Raw genomic sequence first — 23,190 nt, 5'->3', positions numbered from 1 at the left:
TGCAGTCGCTGCTGTCCAAGGGCTTTGCCAGCCCCGGAGCCAGGCTCCCAACCCGGGAGGCTCTTACGGGCTGCGAGCCGTCGAAGGGCAGCGGGGAGCTGAGGAGCATCTGCAACCCTGGGGCCCCAGTCACCAGCAGCAGGAGCAGACGGGGAGCACCAAGGCCGCCGGTACCATGGCACCAGCCAGAACAGCAGCCCCCGGCACTGCCCGGCTCCGCCTCTGACCTGCCCAAGGGGGCGGGGCCTCAGGGGGAGAGGAGGAGGCGGGGCTGGCACTTGTTGGGGGAGGAGCAGTGGGTGGGGTCAACGGGGCAGGGCCTTGTGGGGGGTGCACCCCTCCAATTTTCTGTCTAGCCCACCTCAGCCCCTGGCCGGGAAGAGCCTGGCACCGCCCTGGGGGTTTCCCCAGGGTAAGACTCATCCAGTGCATGGTGGGTTGGTGACCCCTGCGATATACCCACAGGTAGGAAACTCAACTGCATCACTTGTCGTGGGGAGCTGTGTTCGTGCTTCCCCCTCGTCTTGGTCAGTGAAGGCAGACAAAGCTCAGCAGCTGTGCTCCATGCTCGCTCATCTCCTGCCCGGAGCATTTACTCCGGGGGAATTCTGCGCCCTGCGTTTGTGCAGAGTTCATGTCCAGGGCAGAATTTTTTCCTCCCAAGAAGCAGTTCTGCCTTTCAGCCCCCAGAGCAGCCAGCGGGGCATGTGGGGCTAGTGGGGGGTTCAGACAGGGCTAGTGGGAGGGACAGGTGGGTGTGGGCTCAGAGCTAGTGTGGTGAGCGCATTGAGCAAGGCACTGAATGGGTGGGGGGTGCCGGGCCACGTAGGGACGGAGCAGATGTGCCTGACTGAATGGGAGAGGTGAGGGGTCAGCCAGGGTCTGCATGGGGGAAGCTCCCTAACAATCCCTCCCTGCCCCCTCCCCCAAAAACTCTGTTCCATACTTTTCCCACCCAGACCCAACAACCCTCCAAGTTCACCCCCAGGCTCCTTCCCAGCAATTACTTCCCTCTCCCTCAGCTCCTCCGTTACCCCGACTCCCCCCAGCCTTTGCACTGCTTCTGAGGGGAGCAGGAAATACGCTTCTGTACTGTAGTTAAAATGAATTACTGCTCAGAGCTCTGTATTGATATGCCTAGTAAGGAATCTACTTGTCAAAAAACATTTCCTGAATCGTTTTTTTTTGTTTGTTGCCAGTATTGTTACAGACATACTTGCTGACAGGTATTTTGAAATAAATGACCAAAATAATTGAAACCAGCATGATTATATTGCATTATTTTGACAAATAAAATATGCAGAATTTTAAAATATGGTGTGCAGAATTTTTAATTTTTCAGAGCAGAATTTGTATTTTTTTGCTGCAGAATTCCCCCAGGAGTGAGCGTTGTCAGTGGCAACTGCTGTCTTTCACAGCGCTTCTGTGTGCCCCCTGCTCTGCAGTCTGCCCTTAGGGGGGCTTTTCAGCCAGAACCAACGTTTCAGCGGGAGAGTACAAATCAGGGCAATTCTGGAGAGCTCCCTGTTTGCTGTCCCCTCTCTGGTGCTTGCAGTGAGAGGTTTAGGGGTTCCAGCCCTGAGCAGCTTTAATAACCCTTCATATCACCATCCTATAGGGACTATTTTTTAACCTATTGATTCTTTTTCCCTTCACAACGACCCTGAAACTGCATACCCCATTTTCAGTGTGTGCTTCTTGTTTATATTCAAACTGTGGCCTATTTAATTGTGTCAGACTAATGCCCTCGGTCTTGAAGGAGGGGCAAGATGAAATAATACTTCGCTTTTCACTCTTTCGACACCAGTCATGGTATTGTACAGCTCAGTCGTACCCTTCTTAATCATCGCTTTTCTGAACTGAATCAAGCGAAGCTTTTTAGTCTTTCCAGGTGGTTGATCTTTTTGCCCTTTGCTGAATTGTTTCTGCAGCTGTTCTATGCTTTTTGAAATGGCGCGCCCAGAGCTGGGCGCAGGGTTCCAGGTGCTGGCAGGCCATGGATTTACATAGTGGGAATATGCTACTTTCTATTTTCGTTTCTATCTCTTTGCTAACAGTTCTTCACACTCTGTTAGCCTTTTTCTCTGCTGCTGTGTACTGAGCTGAAGTTTTCCGAGAACTGTCCACAATGAGTCCACGATTGTGGTAAGAGCTCATTTAGAAAAAAAACTATTCTAGACGTGTGGGTGGGCGTATTTTTCATAGAATCATAGAATCATAGAATATCAGAGTTGGAAGGGACCTCAAGAGGTCATCTAGTCCAACCCCCTGCTCAAAGCAGGACCAATTCCCAGCTAAATCATCCCAGCCAGGGCTTTGTCAAGCCGGGCCTTAAAAACTGTATTACTCTATGTCTTAAAGGGGGGCCAAATTGTGATCACGTTATATGCAATTTCGTGTTATGGCGGGGCGCCTTATTGCGGGGTTTGACTGTATTTCACTCAAGTGTCTTCCTAAATGTTAATATTCCCCTTTTGATCTTTGAATCAAATCTGTAGTAATAGACAAGACTTGTTTGCTGACATCACAAGACCTGAGCAAACATCTCCCCTTCTACCTCTAACAATGCCGGCTGCATTTCAAAGCTCTATTTATTTACAGATCTTCCTAACCAGTTCGGCCCTGCCAGGTCAGTCAGTGAGTTAATTAACTCTTTCTGGCCCTGTCACCTTCCAATGAGATAGTAAATCACACTCAGAACGTCACAGATATATACACATATGTAAAGTGTTATCAAGTACTGATAGGATAAACACGTGCCAGGATGGCACCAGAACATTCCGGTACAAACACATTCCACAGAGATAATGAGGAAGAGGCTGACCCATCCTAAAGACGACAGGGTCAAAAGGATAATATGATGGATAGACTTGTTTGTTCGAACCAACATGTACCAGGAGAGAGGCAGCACCCCAACACGCAGAGGGGTTGTACCTCGATACGTCAGGAGTGATGTGTAACTTGTTTGTACCTGTGTATAAGAATGCACCCCTGGGGTGGTGTCTTTGTCCTGCCTAGGGGGCAGTGGCGAGCCCCACCACTGACTGAGCCGGTCCGTTGTCAGGGGCACTGTGTACTAGCAGAACCGTAGACATCTGATCTGGGGAGCTAGAGACTGTTTTGTTTGGCAATAAACCTGGCCGGGTGCCTTCGTACCTTATCGGAGTCTGCGGTCATTGGCGGTTCTCTCGGGTTTGCTGTGCCAGCGATCTGCAGAGCCGGGGCAGCTCACAGAGGGAACACGCACGCGGCGACTGGTATCAACATTGAGCAGAGCAGAGCACCACACCGGTGATGTCTGACATCTGCTTTGACCTTAACTAGTGTGAGGAATTTTTTTATCATCTGTGAACTTTGGCACCTCACTGTTTACCCCTTTTTCCAGATAATTAATTAATATGTTGAACAGCCCTGGTCCCAGTGCAGAACCTTGGGGGTGGGGAATCCTGTTGTTTACTGCTCTTCATTGTGAAAACTGACCATTTATTCCCAATATTTCATATAGTAAGTAAGTTCTTTCCTGGCCTCCAGAGGTGAAAGGATGCTTTTTTGCTTCTAGTGGCCTCTACTACCAGGCTATTAAGCCATGGTTGCATTCTTTTGGTCCTCTCGTTGTCGTTGCTGATTTGGGGCACACATTTAGTCTGAGCCGGTACTACGCTGATTGTAAATAGTCCCCGTGTTTCTTGCTGGCATGTAAGCCTTGTGAACAGCACCTTTTGACTTCCAACAGCCTTCCTAAGTTGTGTATTGTTCCCCCTTTCCAAGTGAAGTGTTACCGTGGAGGAGGTTTTGTATGATTTACATTACAAGGAGGTTACATTTACATTGTGGTTGCTTTTACCCAGCAGTTCAGTTATAGTCACCTCTTGGTAGGGTGACCAGGCCATCCCGATATTTCGGTGTCTGTCCCGCGTCCTGACCAATATCCGCCGGCAGCACTGTGGTTTTTTATTTTTTTCCTCAGCCAGCGGGCACCCCCCCGCCCATGAGTCCCGATATTTTCTTCCCCTCATGAGGTCACCCTACCTCTTGGACCACACCCTGTGCTCCATTTAGGACTAACTCAAGAATTGCCTCGTCCCTTAGGGGTTGCAGGCCTTTAGGGTGTCTACAACTACTTCCTCGGAGTGTTCGGCGGTGTGCCCAGGAACGACGCGCAGCGCCCGGAGTGCCTCCGTCCCCTGCCCCGCATTCCCGACACGGATAGCCTGGAGGCCGACTTCACCCCTAAAGAGGTGACGGCCAGGCTCTCCAGAACCAAGAACACTGCACCCGGAAAAGACAGCATCCCCTACAGCCTCCTCAAGAAGCGAGACCCCGGCTGCCTCCTGCTCTCCAACATCTTTAACTTGTGCAAGCGCTTCGGCCGATCCCCCACCTCCTGGAAGAAGGCCATGACCGTCTTGATTCCCAAGAAGGGCGAGCGGGATGACCCCAGCAACTGGAGACCCATCTCCCTCTGCTCCACCATGTACAAACTGTACGCCAGCTGCCTGGCAGCCAGGATCACGGAGTGGGCGACGACCGGGGGAGCCATCAGCCCCGCCCAGAAGGGCTTCATGCCATCGGAGGGGTGCTACGAGCACAACTTCCTTCTCCAGACCGTCATCCAGACGACCAGGAGAACGCGGAGGCAGTGCTCGATAGCGTGGCTTGACCTGGCCAACGCCTTCGGGTCCATCCCCCACCATCACATCTTCGACACCCTACAGGAGTTTGGGATGCCAGAGACCTTTCTCCACCTGATCCGGGAGCTGTATGAGGGCTGCAGCACCACCATCCGATCGGTAGAAGGGGAGACCGCAGAGATACCGATCCACAGCGGCGTGAAGCAGGGTTGCCCCCTCAGCCCCATCGTCTTTAACCTCGCCATGGAGCCGCTCCTGCGGGCGATCTCCGACGGCGGCGACGGCTTCGACCTGCACGGCGAGAGGGTGAGCGTCCTGGCCTACGCGGATGACCTGGTCCTGATCGCGGACGACCCCGAGAGGCTCCAGGGCATGCTCGACACCATCGGGAGAGCCGCGGACTGGACGGGACTCCGCTTCAATGCCAAGAAGTGCGCGTCCCTCCACGTTGACGGGAGCAAGAGGGATTCGGTACTGATGACGGAGTTCCTCATCCAGGGCGAGTCCGTCATTCCTCTGGCGGAGGGGCAGGCGTACCAACACCTCGGCACACCAACAGGCTTCCGCGTCCAGCAGACCCCCGAGGACACCATCGGGGGGATCCTGCAGGACGTCGCCAAAATCGACACATCCCTACTGGCGCCGTGGCAGAAAATCAACGCCCTCAACACCTTCCTGATCCCCCGCATCGCCTTCGTCCTGAGGGGATCCGCCGTGGCAAAGGTGCCCCTCAACAAGGCAGACAACGCCATCCGGAAGCTAGTCAAAAACTGGCTGTCCCTGCCCCGGGAAGCCAGCAACGAACTCATATACATCAAGCACAGACACGGTGGTGCCGGCGTCCCCCGCATGGGAGACCTCCGTGACGTTGCGGTCCTCACGCACGCCTTCCGCCTCCTGACATGCCCGGACGCCAAAGTGAAGAACGTTGCAACGGCCGCCCTCCACGCCGCCACCGAGAAACGAATCGGCAGACCTCCCTCCGACCAAGATGTGGCCACCTTCATGAGCGGCTCCCTGGATGGCGACTTCGCCCGGGACAGAGGAGACTTCGCCTCGCTCTGGACCCGCGCCCGCATTGCCACGCGCCGGCTGGGAAAGCGCCTGGGCTGCCGCTGGGAATGGAACGAGGAACGGCAGGAGCTGGGAGTCCTGATACCGCGGATCGGAACGGAGGACAACATCATCGTCACCCCCGGAGCCAGAGGCGTGCTGGAGAGATCACTGAAGGCCGCCGTCCACGCGCTCTACGTGGACACCCTGAAGAAAAAGCCGGACCAGGGTAAAGTCTTCGAAGTAACCAGCAAGTGGGACTCCAGCAACCACTTCCTCCCCACAGGCAGCTTCACCCGGTTCGCCGACTGGCGGTTCATTCACCGCGCCCGGCTGAATTGCGTCCCGCTCAACGGTGCCATCCGCCACGGGAACCGGGACAAACGCTGCAGGAAGTGCGGGTACGTCAACGAAACCCTGCCCCACGTCCTATGCTGCTGCAAGCCCCACGCCAGAGCCTGGCAGCTACGCCACAACGCCGTCCAAGACCGTCTGGTGAAGGCCATCAACCCGCGTCTGGGAGAGATCACCGTCAACCGCGCCGTCCCCGGCACCGACAGCCCGCTGCGCCCGGACATCGTCGTCACGGACGAGGTGGGGAAAAAGATCATCCTGATCGACGTAACGATTCCGTTCGAGAACAGGACCCTGGCCTTCCGCGAAGCCCGAGCCCGCAAGATCGAAAAATACGCCCCCCTGGCTGACACCCTGCGGACTAAGGGCTACGAGGTGCACGTCGACGCTCTGCTCGTTGGGGCCCTGGGTGCCTGGGACCCGTGTAACGAACGTGTGCTGAGGACCTGTGGGGTGGGCCGTCATTACGCGCGGCTCATGAGACGCCTCATGGTCTCGGACACTATCCGTTGGTCCCGGGACATTTACATCGAGCACATCACCGGCCACCGCCAATACCAAGAGTGAGCCGGGGAGACCCCGTGCACCCACACACACCCCCTGCTGGACCCTATCCCCTGAGCCCTAAACCCACCAAACCTAGCTGAATTCCGCCACGTGAGGGTCACCCCATCCCCATTACCCAGCCCGCTTACTTATACCCATGACTGTCTCTACCTCCCGTATGGGTGATAGACCCTCACCGTTTATCGACTGTCTCCTGATCCCGCCCACCGGTTACCCACCCCTCATTGGGGACATTGCAGTGTGTATATACTATGTGTGCTGCCCAGCCCCAAAACACCAACATACCCCCTTACTCTGCATGTTACCCCCAATGACCAATAACTTACGCTTCAAATTTTCTGTATCGTTTATTTCTTTTAAATATTCTCTAATAAAATTTAAATATGTTCTCTCTGTGTCACGCCCTGAGATAACATTTACTCAATCATTATGAGGAGAGTTCAATGACCCATTGTTATTGCACTTTCTGTTTTTGCAGCCTCTCGGACCACTCCCTTTGGCTCTCGCCATGCAAGTGGGAAGACGGCCTGTCCCAAAGTTCTGTCTCCCGTTGTGCCTGGTAGGCATTCCGGCCCCTGCTTTTGGTGTAAAATAGAGCAGATCTCGACTGCATCACTTGTGGTGTGTGTGTGTGTGTGTGGGGGGGCTGTGTTTGCACTTTCACCCAGCATTTTATTAGGAAAAACTATTTCACTAGGAGGGTGGTGAAGCACTGGAATGGGTTACCTAGGGAGGTGGTGGAATTTCCTTCCTTAGAGGTTTTTAAGGTCAGGCTGGACAAAGCCCTGGCTGGGATGATTTAGTTGGGGATTGGTCCTGCTTTAAGCAGGGGGTTGGACTAGATACCTCCTGAGGTCTCTTCCAACCCTGATTTTCTGATTCTATGATTCTAAAGCTGGCTTCTTGCAGCAGTCCCTCTGCATGCTCTTCATCTTCAATGTACTTGTATTGTTTTTCTTTCTCCTGGTAGATTGGTTGTGTTTGGATGTGCACAACAAAATCTTTACCATAAACATGGGGGAAAAAATAGCACATACAGCCAAAAATTGGGACATGACTGCCTAGGAAGGGGTACTGCAGCAAAGAATCTAAGGTTTACGGTGGATCGCAAACTAAGTATGAGTCTACAATGCAATACTGTTGCGAAAAAAGCAAACATTGTTCTGAGATTATTAGCAGGGGTGTTGTAAGCAAAACACGAGAAGTCATTCTTCTGCTCCTCTCCATGCTGGTAAGGCTGGAGTGTTGCGTCCAGTTGGGGGCACATTACAGGAAAGATCTGGAGAAGCTGGAGAAAGTCCAGAGAAGAGCAACAAAAATGAATACAGGTCTCAAAAACATGACCTCTGGGGGAAGATTGAAAAAAACTGGGTTTGTTTCATCTGGAGATGACTGCGGGTGGCATGATAGCTTTGAAGTGTGTAAAAAGGTTTTTGTAGTGCCAACAGATGCCAGTGGGTGGGATTGAACCTAGGACCTCGGGAGCTAAATGCATGAGCCTCTACTGCATGAGCTAAAAGACACATTCCCCTTAGCTAAGGTGGTAGCAGACCCAGGAGGTGTGTGGTTACATTATTATAAAGAGGAGGGTGATAAATTGTTCTCCTTAACCACCGAGGACAGGACAAGAAGCAATGGGTTTAAATTGCAGCAAGGGCGGTCTCGGACATTCTGTCCAGGTGGTTAAGCACTGGGATAAATTACCCAGGGAGGTTGTGGAATCTCGGTCGCTGGACAAACCCCTGTCAGAGCTGGTCAGATGATCCTTACTCCAGCCTCAGTGCGGGGGACAGGAGCAGGTGGCCCCTCGGGGGCCCTTCCAGCCCAAGGGCTCTGGGAGTCTTTGGGAGATGTTGTAACACACTGGGCCCCAGATGGGCCTTTGTCCTGCTGGGGACGCAGACTGCCCCAGGCTGGAGCCCCCTCCTGCACCCCGAACCCCTCATCCCTGGCCCTACCCCAGAACCTGCACCCCCAGCCCAAAGCCCTCAGCCTCTCCCGCTCCCCAGCCTGGAGACCCCCCATACTCCGACCCCTTCGGCTCCACTCCGGAGCCTAGAGTCCCCTCCTGCATCCCGAACACCTCATCCCTGGCCGCACCCCAGAACCTGCACCCCCCATCCCAGAGCCCTTACCCCCTCCCCCGCCCCCTGCCTCAGCCTGGAGCCCCCTCCCGTACTCCAAGCCCAGAGTTCCCTCCTGCACCCCGAACCCCTCATCCTTGGCTGCACCCCAGAGCCTGCACCCCCAGCCGAGCCCTCAGCCCCCACACGCCAACCCCCTGAGGCAGCCGGGTGAAAAGAAGTGAGTAAGTAGTGAGGGTGAGGAGAGCGAGCAATGGGGGGGGGGATGGATTGAGGTGGGGCAGGGGTGTTTGGTTTGAGTAGAAAGTTGGGGGAGGGAGGAGGCACAGGGCTGCGTGGCCCCGGCTGCGGGGGGGGGGAAGAGGCGCAGGGCTGCGCGGTCCCGGGGGGGGGGAGGCGCAGGGTTGTGCCGCGCTGCTGAAGCACACGGGGAATTGGGGGCCGCCAGGGCACGCTCGGAGCAGGGGGCGGGCTCGGGAGCTCGGAGCAGGGGGCGGGACTCGCTCGGGAGCTCGGAACGGGGGGGGGCGGGGCTCGCTTGGGAGCTCGTTCGGGGCGGGCTCGGAACAGGGGGCGGGGCACGCTCGGGGCGAGCTCGCAGCAGGGGGCGGGGCTCGCTCGGGCGGGCTCGGGAGCTCGGAGCGGGGGCGGGGCTCGCTCGGGAGCTCGGAGCAGGGGGCGGGTTCGCTCGGGGCTCGCTCGCAGCAGGGGGCGGGGCTCGCTCGGGAGCTCGGAGCAGGGGGCGGGTTCGCTCAGGCCGGGCTCGGGAGCTCGGAACGGGGGGGGCGGGGCTCGCTTGGGAGCTCGGAGCAGGGGCGGGGCTCGTTCGTGGCGGGCTCGGAACAGGGGGCGGGGCACGCTCGGGGCGAGCTCGGAGCGGGGGCGGGGCTCGCTCGGGAGCTCGGAGCAGGGGGCGGGTTCGCTCGGGGCGAGCTCGCAGCAGGGGGCGGGGCTCGCTAGGGCTCGGCCCGCCTAGCCCGCATCCGGCTCCTCCCGCGCAGGCCGGCGCAGTCCCCGCTCTGCGCCCCACGTGCCCGGCTCGCCATGGGCTGCCTGGTGCTGCAGGACGGGGCCGTGATCCGGGGCCGCCCCTTCGGGGCCGCGCGCTCCGCCGCCGGGGAAGTGGGTGAGTGGGGCGGGGGCCTGGGGGGTCCCGGCGGGGGATGGGGAGAAGGGAAGGGAATGAGGGGCAGGTCCTGGCAGAGCCGGGGGATGGGATGGGAAGGGAATGGGGCATGGGGGGCAGGCTCTGGGGGGCGGGGAGGGAATGGAATGGGGGGAGGGAATGGAGGGCAGGGAATGGGGGGCAGGCCGGGGGGAAGGGAAGGGGCGGGGGATGGGGAGGGAATGGAGGGCAGGCTCGGGGGGGGGGGAAGGGAATGGGGGGCGGGGATGGGGAGGGGATGAGGGGCAGGCTCGGGGGGGGGAGGGGATGGAGGGCAGGCTCTGGGGTTGGGAAGGGAATGGGGGGCGGGGAGGGGATGAGGGGCAGGCTCTGGGGGGGAGGGATGGAGGGCAGGCTCTGGGGGGGGAAGGGAATGGGGGGCGGGGATGGGGAGGGGATGAGGGGCAGGCTCTGGGGGGGGAGGGGATGGAGGGCCGGCTCTGGGGGGGGAAGGGAATGGGGGGCAGGGGATGGGGAGGGGATGGGGGGCAGGCTCTGGGGGGGAAGGGAAGGGAATGGGGGGCGGGGATGGGGAGGGGATGAGGGGCAGGCTCTGGGGGGGGAGGGGATGGAGGGCAGGCTCTGGGGGGGGAAGGGAATGGGGGGCGGGGATGGGGAGGGGATGAGGGGCAGGCTCTGGGGGGGAGGGGATGGAGGGCAGGCTCTGGGGGGGGAAGGGAATGGGGGGCAGGGAATGGGGAGGGAATGGAGGGCAGGCTCTGGGGGCGGAGGGAAGGGAATGGGGGGCGGGGATGGGGAGGAAGGGAATGGAATGGTGGGCTGGGGATGGGGAGGGGATGAGAGGCAGGCCCTGGGGGGGCGGGAAGGGAATGGGGGGTGGGGTATGGGAAGGGCTGTGTCTGATCCCTGTGCCCAGACCCGCACTGCTCCCACCGGCTTTGCAGTGTTCCCAGCGGGGCCGGTCTCTCTCCTCCCCAGGAGAGGGGTGGGGGGGTGCCCCGTGCCTGGGGCTGGTGCCCAGCGAAGGGGGCAGCTGTAGAGCCCAGGGCAGGGGGTCCCTGGTGCCAGGCCTCAGCCTTTGGCAGCATCCTCCAGCCCCTGTGCTGAGCTTTCCCTCTGTGCCGCGTGCATCTCTGTGGGGCAGGTAATCGGCGGCCCGGACCCTGCCCCAGGTGCCTGGGAAATTATCACCAGCCCTGTAGCGCTGGCTGAGCTCCCTGGTCCCCGGCGCTGATACACCAGTCTATGGACCAGCAGCGCCCTCTCTGTGAGGGAGCGCAGGGGAGTGCCCATGGCTGGGGCGTGCGGTGCCATGCTCCGGGGCCTGGCAGAGCCGTGCTGGGCCAGTGCCGCCGGGGGAGCGGTGCCGTGCTCCGGGGCCTGGCAGAGCCGCGCTGGGCCAGTGCCGCCGGGGGGGGGAGCGGTGCCGTGCTCCGGGGCCTGGCAGAGCCGCGCTGGGCCAGTGCCGCCGGGGGGGCGGTGCCGTGCTCCGGGGCCTGGCAGAGCCGCGCTGGGCCAGTGCCGCCGGGGGGGGGAGTGGTGCCGTGCTCCGGGGCCTGGCAGAGCCGCGCTGGGCCAGTGCCGCCGGGGGGGCGGTGCCGTGCTCCGGGGCCTGGCAGAGCCGGGCTGGGCCAGTGCCGCCGGGGGAGCGGTGCCGTGCTCCGGGGCCTGGCGGAGCCGGGCTGGGCCAGTGCCGCCGGGGGAGCGGTGCCGTGCTCCGGGGCCTGGCAGAGCCGGGCTGGGCCAGTGCCGCCGGGGGGGGGCGGTGCCGTGCTCCAGGGCCTGGCAGAGCCGCGCTGGGCCAGTGCCGCCGGGGGGGGGCGGTGCTCCGGGGCCTGGCAGAGCCGGCTGGGCCAGTGCCGCCGGGGGGGGGGCGGTGCCGTGCTCCGGGGCCTGGAGAGCCGGGCTGGGCGAGTGCCGCCGGGGGGGCGGTGCCGTGCTCCAGGGCCTGGCAGAGCCGCGCTGGGCCAGTGCCGCCGGGGGAGCGGTGCCGTGCTCCGGGGCCTGGCAGAGCCGGGCTGGGCCAGTGCTGCCGGGGGAGCGGTGCCGTGGCTCCGGGGCCTGGCAGAGCCGGGCTGGGCCAGTGCCGCCGGGGGGGGGGCGGTGCCGTGCCTCCGGGGCCTGGCAGAGCCGGGCTGGGCCAGTGCCGCCGGGGGGGGGGCGGTGCCGTGCTCCGGGGCCTGGCAGAGCCGGGCTGGGCGAGTGCCGCGGGGGGGCGGTGCCGTGCTCCAGGGCCTGGCAGAGCCGCGTTGTGCTGAGTGCTGTTTCTCCTTCTGCCCCGGCTGCAGTCTTCCAGACTGGCATGGTGGGTTACCCGAAAGCCTTGACAGACCCCTTCCTACAAATCCCAGATCCTGGTGCTGACCTACCCTCTGATCGGGAACTACGGTGTCCCGCGGGATGAGCCCGACCAGTATGGCCTCAGCAGGGTGAGTGCGGGGCTGGGGGTGGGGGCGGTTGGCACCTGGGGGCCGCTGCAGGTGCCCGGACGAAGCTGCGGGGAGGGTGCAAGTCGCTGAGTGCCGGGCAGCGGGTGGGAGCTGCGCCCAGAGACGCTGGGCAGACCAGTCCTGATTCCCACGGGGGCTCCGTGGACCTGCACAGGCGATTTCCCCTGCCTGAGTGGTGGGGCTGGGGCTGGCAAGACCCGGACTCTCCCGGGACAGACAGAGGTGGCTAGTGGGGGAGAGATTCTGGGGCTTGTGGGCACTCGGGGCACAGAGCCGCCTGCTCCCCAGGAAACAACCGGGGCCCCGGGGAACGGCCATGCCGCATCCTGTGAGGTGCCTGCCTGAATGTGCTGCCCCAGGCAGCCCAAGTCCCCGCCCACAGCTGTTTGCCTTGGCACCCTCTGCCTTGGGTGCCGTCTGCCGGGCAGCTAGGGAGCAACAGCAGGGCCTGCCAATCTCCCATGAGGCCAGCGAGACAGAACACTGGCCCGGGGCAGCCCTGCACCCAGAGTGCCCTCTGGCAGGGGGGCTGGGGCCGGCCGGCATCTCCGTAAGGTGCCAGGCCTGGGCAGGGGTTTGCCAGAGGCTGTCATGGCCAGTGCAGGGGCGGGCGGGTGGGAACTGTCTTCTCCCTCCCCGGGGCACTCGCTCCCGCCTGATGGCCCAGCCTGGGGGTACCTGGGAGGTGGGAGTGGGACCCGTGGGGCAGCCCCCTGCATGCTTGGGCATTGGCTGGGGTCCCGCGGAGCTCGCCCTGGCATCCGCCCGGCTCACCCCTCTTTGTGCCCGGCAGTGGTTCGAGTCCAGCAAGATCCACGTGTCAGCGCTGATCGTGGCGAGTGCTCACAGATCCCCAGCCACTGGAGCTCTGTGCGCTCGCTGGACCACTGGCTGAAGGAGCAGAACATCCCCGGGCTGGAAGGTGGGGCGCAGGCGGGCGCGGGGGCTGAGCGGGTGGGGAGGCTGGGGGCTGGGAAGGGGTGAGATGGGGGCTTTGGGGTGGGTGTGGATGGTGGAGGGGGCAGGGGCTCTGGGTTGGGCAGGAGGGTTGAGGGAGGGGGCAGGGTCTCCGGGGTTGGGGAGGAGGGGTTGGGGGAGGGGGCAGGGGCAAGGCGGGGGCTCCAGACTGGGGCAGGGGTGAGGCTGGGTGCCGGGCTGGCGCTGGGCAGGGATCTGGCGCTCACGCTGGGATCCCTGCCAGGGTGGACACCAGGGCCCTGACGAAGCGGATCCGGGAGAAGGGGACGCTGCTGGGCAGGCTGGTGATGGACGGGGCCCAAGAGAGGAACTTGCCCTTCGAGGACCCCAACAAGCGGCACCTGGTGCAGGAGGTGTCCGTGAAGGTAGGGCTGGGCGTCGCCCCTCCCTGCGTGGGGCTGGGTCTTGGGGCACGGGGGCTGGCTGGGGGCAGGGCTGAGCCCAGCCTGGGGGACAGGGAGTCTCTGGTGTAGGAGCCAAGGACTTCCCCTGCGGTTTTCTGTAACGTTTGCTGGCCTCGCTCGGGGCTGGCCTGCGCGGGGACCGGCCGTGGGCCCAGGTATGGCGCTCGGGCGGGAAGAGTTTGGGGGGGGGTTACTGCATGTTGGCCGAAGCACCTCACCCCCACGGTGCGTCACGTCGGCTCCTAGGGCCGTGAAGGACGCGAGGGGTGGGGTGTCGCCTGGCTGGCCGGGCCGTGGCGCATGGGGGTCTGTAAGAAGCAGCTGGCACGTGCTGCAGGGCCCTGGAGGAAGGTCCCCCTGCCCCCCGTCCCCAGCGGGCGCCTGAGCAGAGGCCCCCCGGGAGGGCTGAGGGCGTGTCTGTGCCACCTCAGAGGAGGGCTTCCCCCTCGGTCTGGGCAACCCACTGCCCCGACAGGTGGGAGCCGGGCCGGATTGACCTTTTGTGGGTCTCGGTCCCCTCCCTCTGCTGCCTCGAGGCCCCGCCCCCGCTTTTCCCTAGGCCCTGCCTGCTGCTTGCAGGGTAGTGGTGGTGGGGGGGGATGGTGGTGGAGTGGGCGGGGCCACGGAAGAGGCTGAGCGGGAGTGGGGTCTGTGTGGGGCAGGGCACCGGTCTGGGGCCAAGGCCCTTCTGAGTCTGGCCCGGGCACCACGGTGCCCTGGCACCATTGCAAACCAGTGCTGGCCGGGAGGGAGGGAGGCTGACAGGGGAAGCCTTTCGCTGTCTGCGCGGGCGGCTGGGGCGGCAGAGCTGCATGTCTGGGTTTCCACACCCTGAGAGACGCTCAGCCCAGGGACGTTCCTAGTGCAGACCAGGCCTGAGCCAGGCCCGGCAGGGACTGCAGAGGGGGATGCCGGAGGAAGCGGGCACTGAAGCAGGTGTCTGAGGGAGAGACGGATCCCCAAGCGGAGTCACTCCAGCTTGGCTGGTGGGTGGCTCTGGCTGGACCAGAATGGACTGGCTTTAGCCTTCATTTCTCCGGGCCAACCTGAGACCTGCTGATGCCGCTTCCGGGTAACGAATTAACCCTGCTCGGCTTGCAAAGGGCCGGGCGGTGTCGCTGCAAGTCCAGGCTGCGTGTCCCTGAGGAGTGGGCAGGTCTCTCCCAGACGTCTGGTTCACGCGGGCTCAGCTCCTGGTGCGAAGCTGGAGGCAGTGAGGCTGCAGGGCCGACCCTCAGGAAGTGTGGGACCCCTGGTGCTCTGGCCCATTGAGGGGGTCCCACAAGAGACTGTTCCCAAGTTGGGGCATAGCACCTGTCCTGTGGATCTGTGACACCGGGCTCCTCCCCTGCCCCCGTCCCCTTCTCCTCTCAGCTCCAGGGTGGGGCAGGGAGCCGCGCGGGCAGCGGTTGCTGTGGGACTCTTGGCTGGCCTGGCACTGGCCTCGTTTGTCCCTTCTCCCCGCAGGAGCCCAGAGTGTTCAACCCCGGCGGCTCGGTCAGGATCACGGCTGTGGATTGTGGCCTGAAGTACAACCAGATCCGGTGCCTGTGCCAGCGGGGGGCGGCTGTGACCGTGGTGCCCTGGGACCACCCCCTGGACAGCGCAGGTGAGGGGCTCTGGTGGGGGGCCTGGGGCCCATCAGTGGGAGCAGCTGAGGGTGTCGTATCCAGTGCGGGGTCCCGGGGCAGTGTGCCCGGCACGTGTGGGGTGCTGGGGATGGCTGAGGGTAGGGCCCCTGGTGCTGACAGGGCAGGTGCCCAGTGCGGGGGGCTGCTGGCACAGGTGGCAGATGCAGGGGTGCCACGGGGGCTGGGGTGCCACGGGGGAAGGCAGGGACACCCCGAGGGGGCGGGAGTGGGGGAAGGTGAGGGCGCCCCGGGGCGGGGATATCGGGGAGGCGGGAGTGGGGGAAGGTGAGGGCGCCCCGGGGCGGGGATATCGGGGAGGCGGGGTGGGGGAAGGCAGGGGCGCCCCGGGGAGGGTGGGGGGAGGTGGGGGTGCCCGGGGGCGGGGATATCAGGGAGGCAGGGGTGCCCCGGAGGGGCAGGGGTGGGGGGAGGCAGGGGTGCCCCGGGGGTGGCCGTAATGGGGACGGCTGGAGGGGATCATGGGTGCCGCCCTACTGCTGACCCGTCCTGTCCCTGCAGAGTTTGACGGGCTGTTCATCAGCAATGGGCCCGGGGACCCGCTCTCGTGCTCGAAGACCATCGCCAACCTGCGCCGTCTGCTAGCCGAGCCCCAGCCCAAGCCCGTCTTCGGGATCTGCCTGGGGCACCAGCTGCTCGCACTGGCCATCGGCGCCCAGACCTACAAGATGAAGTGAGTGTGCGGGGGTTGGACACCGCAGGCAGCCCTCCCCCCGCCCCACTGCACGCCCAGCGTGGAGCTCCCCTGCTCACGCCAGCTGGGGGCTGCTGGAGCCAGGCGGGCTCGGCAGAGCTGCGTTACGTGGATGCAGAGTTCAACTTACTCCTAAATGATCTGGAGAAAGGGGTAAACAGTGAGGTGGCAAAGTTTGCAGATGATACTAAACTGCTAAAGATAGTTAAGTCCAAAGCAGACTGTGAAGAACTTCAAAAAGATCTCACAAAACTAAGTGATTGGGCAACAAAATGGCAAATGAAATTTTATGTGGATAAATGTAAAGTAATGCACATTGGGAAAAATAACCCCAACTACACATACAATATGATGGGGGCTAATTCAGCTACAACAAGTCAGGAAAAAAGATCTTGGAGTCATCGTGGATAGTTCTCTGAAGATGTCCGTGCAGTGTGCAGAGGCGGTCAAAAAAGCAAACAGGATGTTAGGAATCATTAAAAAGGGGATAGAGAATAAGACGGAGAATATCTTATTGCTCTTATATAAATCGATGGTATGCCCACATCTCGAATACTGCATTCAGATGTGGTCTCCTCATCTCAAAAAAGATATACTGGCACTAGAAAAGGTTCAGAGAAGGGCAACTAAAATGATGAGGGGTTTGGAACGGGTCCCATATGAGGAGAGATTAAAGAGGCTAGGACTCTTCAGCTTGGAAAAGAGGAGACTAAGGGGGGATATGATAGAGGTCTATAAAATCATGAGTGATGTGGAGAAAGTGGATAAGGAAAAGTTATTTACTTATTCCCATAATATAAGAACTAGGGGTCACCGAATGAAATTAATAAGCAGCAGGTTTAAAACAAATAAAAGGAAGTTCTTCTTCACACAGCGCACAGTCAACTTGTGGAACTCCTTGCCTGAGGAGCTTGTGAAGGCTAGGACTATAACAGGGTTTAAAAGAGAACTGGATAAATTCATGGAGGTTAAGTCCATGAATGGCTATTAGCCAGGATGGGTAAGGAATGGTGTTCCTAGCCTCTGTTTGTCAGGGGGTGGAGATGGATGGCAGGAGAGAGATCACTTGATCATTACCTGTTAGGTTCACTCCCTCTGGGGCACCTGGCACTGGCCACTGTCGGCCGGCAGGATACTGGGCTAGATGGACTTTTGGTCTGACCCAGTAGGGCCACTCTTATGTTCAGAGCTGGTCGAAGGCCCACGAAGCGAGTCCCTGCGAACGGAACAGTGTGGGATGGCAGGGGGGTCTCGTGTGGGGTTCCACGGGGTCTGTTCTGGGGCCGGTTTGGTGTCACAGCTCTATCAATGCCCTGGATGTAGGAATAGAGCATCCTGATCAAATCACACAGCTGGGGGAGAGCCAGCGCAGCACCAGGCTCTGGGGTGGAGTGCCCTCTCTTGTCTCCCCGGACGCTGCGCCCAGCCCGTGGGGTCACTCGGCAGAGGGCGGGGGGAGGCCTGTTGCTCGCTGCTCCCGTCTCCCCTGAGCCTGCTCCATTGGGCCCCCCACTCCCTGGGCGGAGCCTCCGGTGAGCTGCCCATTCCCCAGGGCAGGGGGCTGTCACTAGCTAGTCGCAAGCTCCCCAGGGCTGGGGCCGTGTCTCTGCAGCTCCTGGTGGGGCCTGGGCCCTCGCTGACCCCTCCCCTCCTGCCCCCAGGTACGGGAACCGAGGCCACAACCAGCCCTGCATCCACGAGGCCTCCCAGCGCTGCTTCATCACCTCGCAGAACCACGGCTTCGCGGTGGAGCCGGGCAGCCTGCCCCTGGGCTGGGCCGTGCTCTTTACCAACGCCAATGACCACTCCAACGAGGGCCTGGTGCACCACACCCAGCCCTTCTTCAGGTGGGAGCGCGGGGGAGGGTCCTGGGTGCCCCAGGGGAAGGCGTCGGGCTCAGCTGTGCCTGGATGGCCCCCAGCGATGTCAGGGAGCAGAGGGGGCTGGTTGTGGCAGGGCTTGGGGTGCCCTGAGTCTGGTGCTGCCTGGCAGAGTCTTAGCAAGGGTGGGGCGGTGCCTGTCTGGCATGGGTGAGGGGGGGGTGGGTGTCTGACTGGGGTGGCTGGGGGGGAGGGGCGCAGCGGGGCATGTCTGACCCGGGCGGGAGGGGGGAGCGGTGAGTGGCGTGTGTCTGACCCGGGCTGGCGGGGGTTGGGTGGGGAAGCGCTGCGTGTCCGGTACGGGCTGGGGGGGCCGTGCGCGTCTGACACGAGCTGGTGGGGCGGCGGGAGGGGGCGTGGCGGGGCGTGTCTGACCCGGGCTGGCTCTCCTACTCCCTTGCAGCGTTCAATTTCACCCAGAGCACCGGGCCGGCCCCACAGACCTTGTGGGCCTCTTTGACATCTTCCTGGAGACTGTGCGGGACCTGAGCGCCGGCAGCCAGAACTGCAGAACAGGTGGGAGCTTGGCCTGGCCCCGGAGGCGGCTGTGGCCGGTCAGTGCCCTCGGCACGCTGAGCTGGGTGCTGGCCCACGGGCAGTGCCCTGGGAGGAGACTCAGCCGGTCTCTGGTGGTTCATGTCTGAGCAGCCGGGGGAGGGCCCTGCCCCCATGGGTGCTGCTGTGCCATGCCATCCTCTGAGGCAAGGGCAGACTCCAGCTGAGGGGCCCCTGGATGTGACTGGGGTCATGTGGGCACCTCTAGGGAACGTCTCTCTGAGCCCTTCGTGATGCCGTGGCAAAGGCACCGGACGCCCCCCTGGGCTGCTTGCCCTGGGGAGCCAGACTCTGCTCCATGGAGGTTCCTGGCCTCTCCGCCTCGTCAGGAGCACCAGTCTCAGGCTGCGGCGCGTCTGCCCCCCTGGGTGGCACCACCAGGGGCTGTGGTGATGCCAGCAGGGAGGAGAGCCGGGCGCGAGGCCGGGTGCTGCCCCAGCTGGGTGTCCGCAGCGGGAGCGTGGCCTGAGCCTTGACCGTGCTGAGGATGTTCCCGATCCAGTGGCCAGGCTAATGGCGGCCGGGCCTGGCTTTTCTCCCCAGTGCGTGAGAGGCTGCGGGAGGGGCTGGCCTACAAGGAGCCCCCGGCGGACGGGGATGTAGCCCGGCCTCGCAAGGTGCTTATCCTGGGCTCGGGGGGCCTCTCCATCGGGCAGGCCGGGGAGTTCGACTACTCCGGCTCGCAGGTGAGTCCTCTGGGTGCTCCCAGCCCCTGGACCTCGGCCTCGCTTGGGCCCCGGGCGCTGGGAGGTGGGGAGGGACAGGAGCTGCAGAGGGGTATGAGAGTAGAGGGGTTAGTCCAAAGGGGGTGTGGGGGCGGTGACACCCCCCAGGTACGAGCTAGACTGTGGAACTGCTGTGTCCCCTTAACCCCCTAGCCCAGGCTGGCTACAGCACGGCTCTGCTAGCCACCAGCAGCCCCTCCAGGCTCTGCTCTCGAGCCGTCTGCATGGATAGACTCCCCAGCGAAGTGCCACTTGCGACCTGTTTCCAGGGAGACTCCCATGAACCCCCAGCCTTGCACCCCAGAAATGTGCGCCTCCCCCGGCTCTCGCTCCGCCAAAGGGCGCTGGCTAGTCCCCTGCTCACACGCTGAACCAAGCGTATGGATGAGGGCCCGACGCGGGGCAGTGATTACAAGCACTGTGGCCCGAGAAGGCAGAAGTAGTTACACAGAAATAACCGAGATCTGCCATCTAATTCTTACACTTTGGCAAGGCTGGTCATTGGAAGAGCAGAACCAGCTGCGATACGTTTCACGGGCCCGGGACCCCTCCCCCCCCAGTTCAGCGTTCGTTCTTTGCCTTTCAGGGGGTCACGCGGCCTGGGCCGAGGTCGATTTCCCCCTGTTTATTCTCCGACCCTTTGTCCTGGAAAAGTCTCTGCTGGGTCATAGGGCCAGGCCGTCCCGTGGCCTGTGGGAGCTGCCAAGGGTCCTTCAGGGGAACTGTCAATTCCTTGTTTACAACTCCCCTGCTGGTGACTCTCTGAACAGCTCAGTCCCTTTGTTGTATGTGAGGCGCTAGTCAGTGTCCCTGCCCCAGACTCACCACCCGGGTCAGTGACAGAGCAGATTGTCACCCCTTCATAGACGATACCCACGTATTAGCAGGGCAATGACGCTCAACAGAGCAGGATTTCTCAAATGACACCTCACAAGGCAGACTTTGTACAACACATAACTATATACAAGTGGTGAACATGGGGGTTAGAGGGGGTTATTTCGAGGTACAGTGTGTCATGGGGTTAGTGCAAAGGGGGGAGAGGGGATAGGTGCGAAGGGGCAGAGGGTGGTGGAGGGATATGGGCAGAGGGTTGGGCGAAGGGGCAGAGGGTGGCGGAGGGATATGGGGGGAAGGTTGGGTGAAGGGGCAGAGGGTGGCGGAGGGATATGAGGGGAAGGTTGGGTGAAGTGGTGGAGGGATACGGGGCGGAGGGTTGGGCGAAGGGGAAGAGGGTTGGGTGAAGGGGCAGAGGGTGGCGGAGGGATACGGGGTGGAGGGTTGGGCGAAGGGGCAGAGGGTGGCGGAGGGATATGAGGGGAAGGTTGGGTGAAGGGGCGGAGGGATACGGGGTGGAGGGTTGGGCAGAGGATGGTGAAGGGATACGGGGCGGAGGGGCAGAGGGTGGCGGAGGGATACGGGGTGGAGGGTTGGGCGAAGGGGCAGAGGGTGGCGGAGGGATTCGGGGCAGAGGGTTGGCGTGAAGGGGCAGAGGGTGGCGGAGGGATATGGGGCAGAGGTTTGGAGTGAAGGGGCAGAGGGTGGCGGAGGGATATGGGGCAGAGGTTTGGAGTGAAGGGGCAGAGGGTGGCGGAGGGATATGGGGCAGAGGTTTGGAGTGAAGGGGCAGAGGGATACGGGGGGAGGGACACTGGGCTGTCACGGTGCTGTCTCCCCCCGGCCAGGCCATCAAGGCGCTGAAGGAGGAGAATATCCAGACGGTGCTGATCAACCCCAACATCGCCACGGTGCAGACCTCCAAGGGGCTGGCCGACAAGGTGTACTTCCTGCCCCTCACGCCGGAGTACGTCACGCAGGTGAGCCCCAGCCCGGGGCGAGGCCATGGGGGGACCTGTGCACTGGCCTGGGGCTGATGGGAGCTGCCCTGTGGGGCGCAGGGTGTGTCCAGGAGTCCAGGGCTCCTGGAGTCCAGGGCTCCCCGAGTCCCAGCCCCTCCCCCGGGGGGTGGGGGGATCCTGGCTCTGGGCCGGGCCCCCAGTCCCAGCCCCTCCCTTGCGCCCAGGTGATAAAGAATGAGCGGCCGGACGGCATCCTGCTGACCTTCGGGGGCCAGACGGCGCTGAACTGCGGGGTGGCGCTGACCCAGGGCGGGGTGCTGGCCCGGTACCGGGTGCGGGTGCTGGGCACGCCCATGGCCTCCATCGAGATGACGGAGGATCGCAAGGTCTTCGTGGAGAAGATGGAGGAGATCGACGAGCACGTGGCGCCTAGTGAGGCGGCCTCCTCCTTGGAGCAGGTACGGGGGGGAGGGCGGACAATGGAGGGCCCCTCCCCAGAGCAGGTTGTTGGGGATCCCCATGATCCCTGCTGTGCTCCAGCTTTCAGACAGTCCCTCAGTGAGGCAGCCCCCGGGGGTCCCCCTGTCCCTTCGGGGCTGGCGCCCCAACGCCTCCGAGCCCCTGGGCTCCTGCCTCACCCCGTGAGCTCTGCCCAGCGAGTCCAGCTGAGCAGACTCTCAGCCCCCCTGCCCCCCCCCATACTGCCACCGGCTCCCCCATCCCCCCACGGCTCTTCCCCCTGCTCCCCCTGCAGCACAGCCCTCACCCTCACTGCTCCCCCCCCCCAGCACTGCCCTATCCCCAGTGCCCCTTGCTCCCCCAGCCCCCTGCAGTGCTGCCTCTGTTCTCTGCTGCCCCTTGCTCCCCCACCGTGCAGTCCTAGCCCTGCTGCCAGTCGGCCCCTCTGACTCCTTGGTCTGGTCCTGGCAGGCTCAGGCCGCAGCCTCGAGGCTGGGCTACCCGGTGCTGGTGCGCTCGGCCTACGCCCTCGGCGGTCTGGGCTCCGGCTTCGCCAACAGCCGGGAGGAGCTGACGACGCTGGTGAGCCAGGCCTTCGCGCACACCTCCCAGGTGCTTGTGGACAAGTCCCTGAAGGGCTGGAAGGAGATCGAGTACGAGGTGGTGCGGGACGCCTACGACAACTGCATCACCGTAAGGAGGGGAGCGGGGGCACCGGGCAGGGGCAGCTGCCGTGGGGAGGGGGATGGGCGGTGCCCAGGGTGGGGGGCAGGGGGTTTGGGGACACCCAGGCAGGGGGAGTTGGAGAGTGCCCAGGAAGAGCAGCCTGGGGCCAGGGCCCCGCGTCTCTGCGCCAGTCTAGGCTGGGTGGGTGGCCTCCCTGCAGCAAGGGGCAGTGGGGTGAATCGCTCCCCCCCCCGGCAGGTCTGTAACATGGAGAACCTGGACCCGCTGGGCATTCACACGGGCGAGTCCATCGTGGTGGCCCCCAGCCAGACGCTGAACGACCGGGAGTACAACATGCTGCGCCACACGGCCATCAAGGTGGTCCGGCACCTGGGCATCGTGGGCGAGTGCAACATCCAGTACGCGCTGAACCCCGAGTCGGAGCAGGTGAGAGCCAGCCAGCGGGTCCCAGCATGCATCGCATGGGGCCTGGGACTCTGGGTCAGCCCCGCCTTGCCGTGCCCCAGCCTGCTGCCCGTGCACTGCTCCGAGCTGTTCCTCCGAGCAGTGGCAGAGCGCCGCAGCATCCCTGGCCCGGCTCTGTGCCCGGAGCAGCGAAAGCTTCCTAAAAGTGGGACCATCAGTGCCTGGACTGAGGCCCTGCCCCCCGGTCACCCCTTCCCCCGAGGCCCTGCCCTCTGCTTGCTCCTCTCCATCCCTCCTCCCATCACTGCTCCATGCCCGTAAAAAGTGGGAGGGATAGCCCCCTGATCCCCTCTTGTCCAACGCCCCTGCTCTGTGCCCCTGCCTGGCCCCGGAGATGGAGGGCAGCGGGAGGAGCCGGGGCCTGACCAGCTGTAGCAGCATCTCATGCCCTTCTGTTCGCCCGCAGTATTACATCATCGAGGTAAACGCCCGGCTCTCACGGAGCTCCGCCTTGGCCAGCAAGGCGACCGGCTACCCGCTGGCCTACGTGGCAGCCAAACTGGCTCTGGGCATCCCCCTGCCCGTCCTCAGGTAATGGCTTTGGGGTGGGGCCCATGGGCTCAGTGCTGCTGGGCGTGATGTCCCCTGACAGGGTGTGGCGCAGACTCCAGAAGGCTCCTGGCCTGCAGGGTG

General features: G+C 62.6%; 1 protein-coding gene across 1 annotated transcript in view; it reads left to right on the top strand.

The window, feature by feature from the left end:
- Window positions 1-9,583: 9,583 nt before the first annotated feature.
- The window catches only part of CAD (carbamoyl-phosphate synthetase 2, aspartate transcarbamylase, and dihydroorotase), a 34,029-nt gene continuing 20,422 nt past the window's right edge, over window positions 9,584-23,190 (top strand). The window contains 14 exon segments of the mRNA XM_065587324.1: window positions 9,584-9,815; window positions 12,104-12,244; window positions 13,059-13,188; window positions 13,467-13,608; window positions 15,115-15,256; window positions 15,798-15,969; window positions 17,652-17,837; window positions 18,274-18,386; window positions 18,969-19,111; window positions 20,833-20,964; window positions 21,171-21,404; window positions 21,877-22,098; window positions 22,330-22,518; window positions 22,964-23,088. Of these exon segments, the coding sequence (XP_065443396.1) occupies window positions 13,531-13,608; window positions 15,115-15,256; window positions 15,798-15,969; window positions 17,652-17,837; window positions 18,274-18,386; window positions 18,969-19,111; window positions 20,833-20,964; window positions 21,171-21,404; window positions 21,877-22,098; window positions 22,330-22,518; window positions 22,964-23,088 (1,736 nt within the window). The 5' untranslated portion in view covers window positions 9,584-9,815; window positions 12,104-12,244; window positions 13,059-13,188; window positions 13,467-13,530.

Source organism: Chrysemys picta, chromosome 3 (assembly GCF_011386835.1).
Source record: "Chrysemys picta bellii isolate R12L10 chromosome 3, ASM1138683v2, whole genome shotgun sequence".
In the NCBI taxonomy this organism is placed as follows: Eukaryota; Metazoa; Chordata; order Testudines; family Emydidae; genus Chrysemys; species Chrysemys picta.
This window is presented reverse-complemented; position numbering and strand designations above follow the sequence as displayed.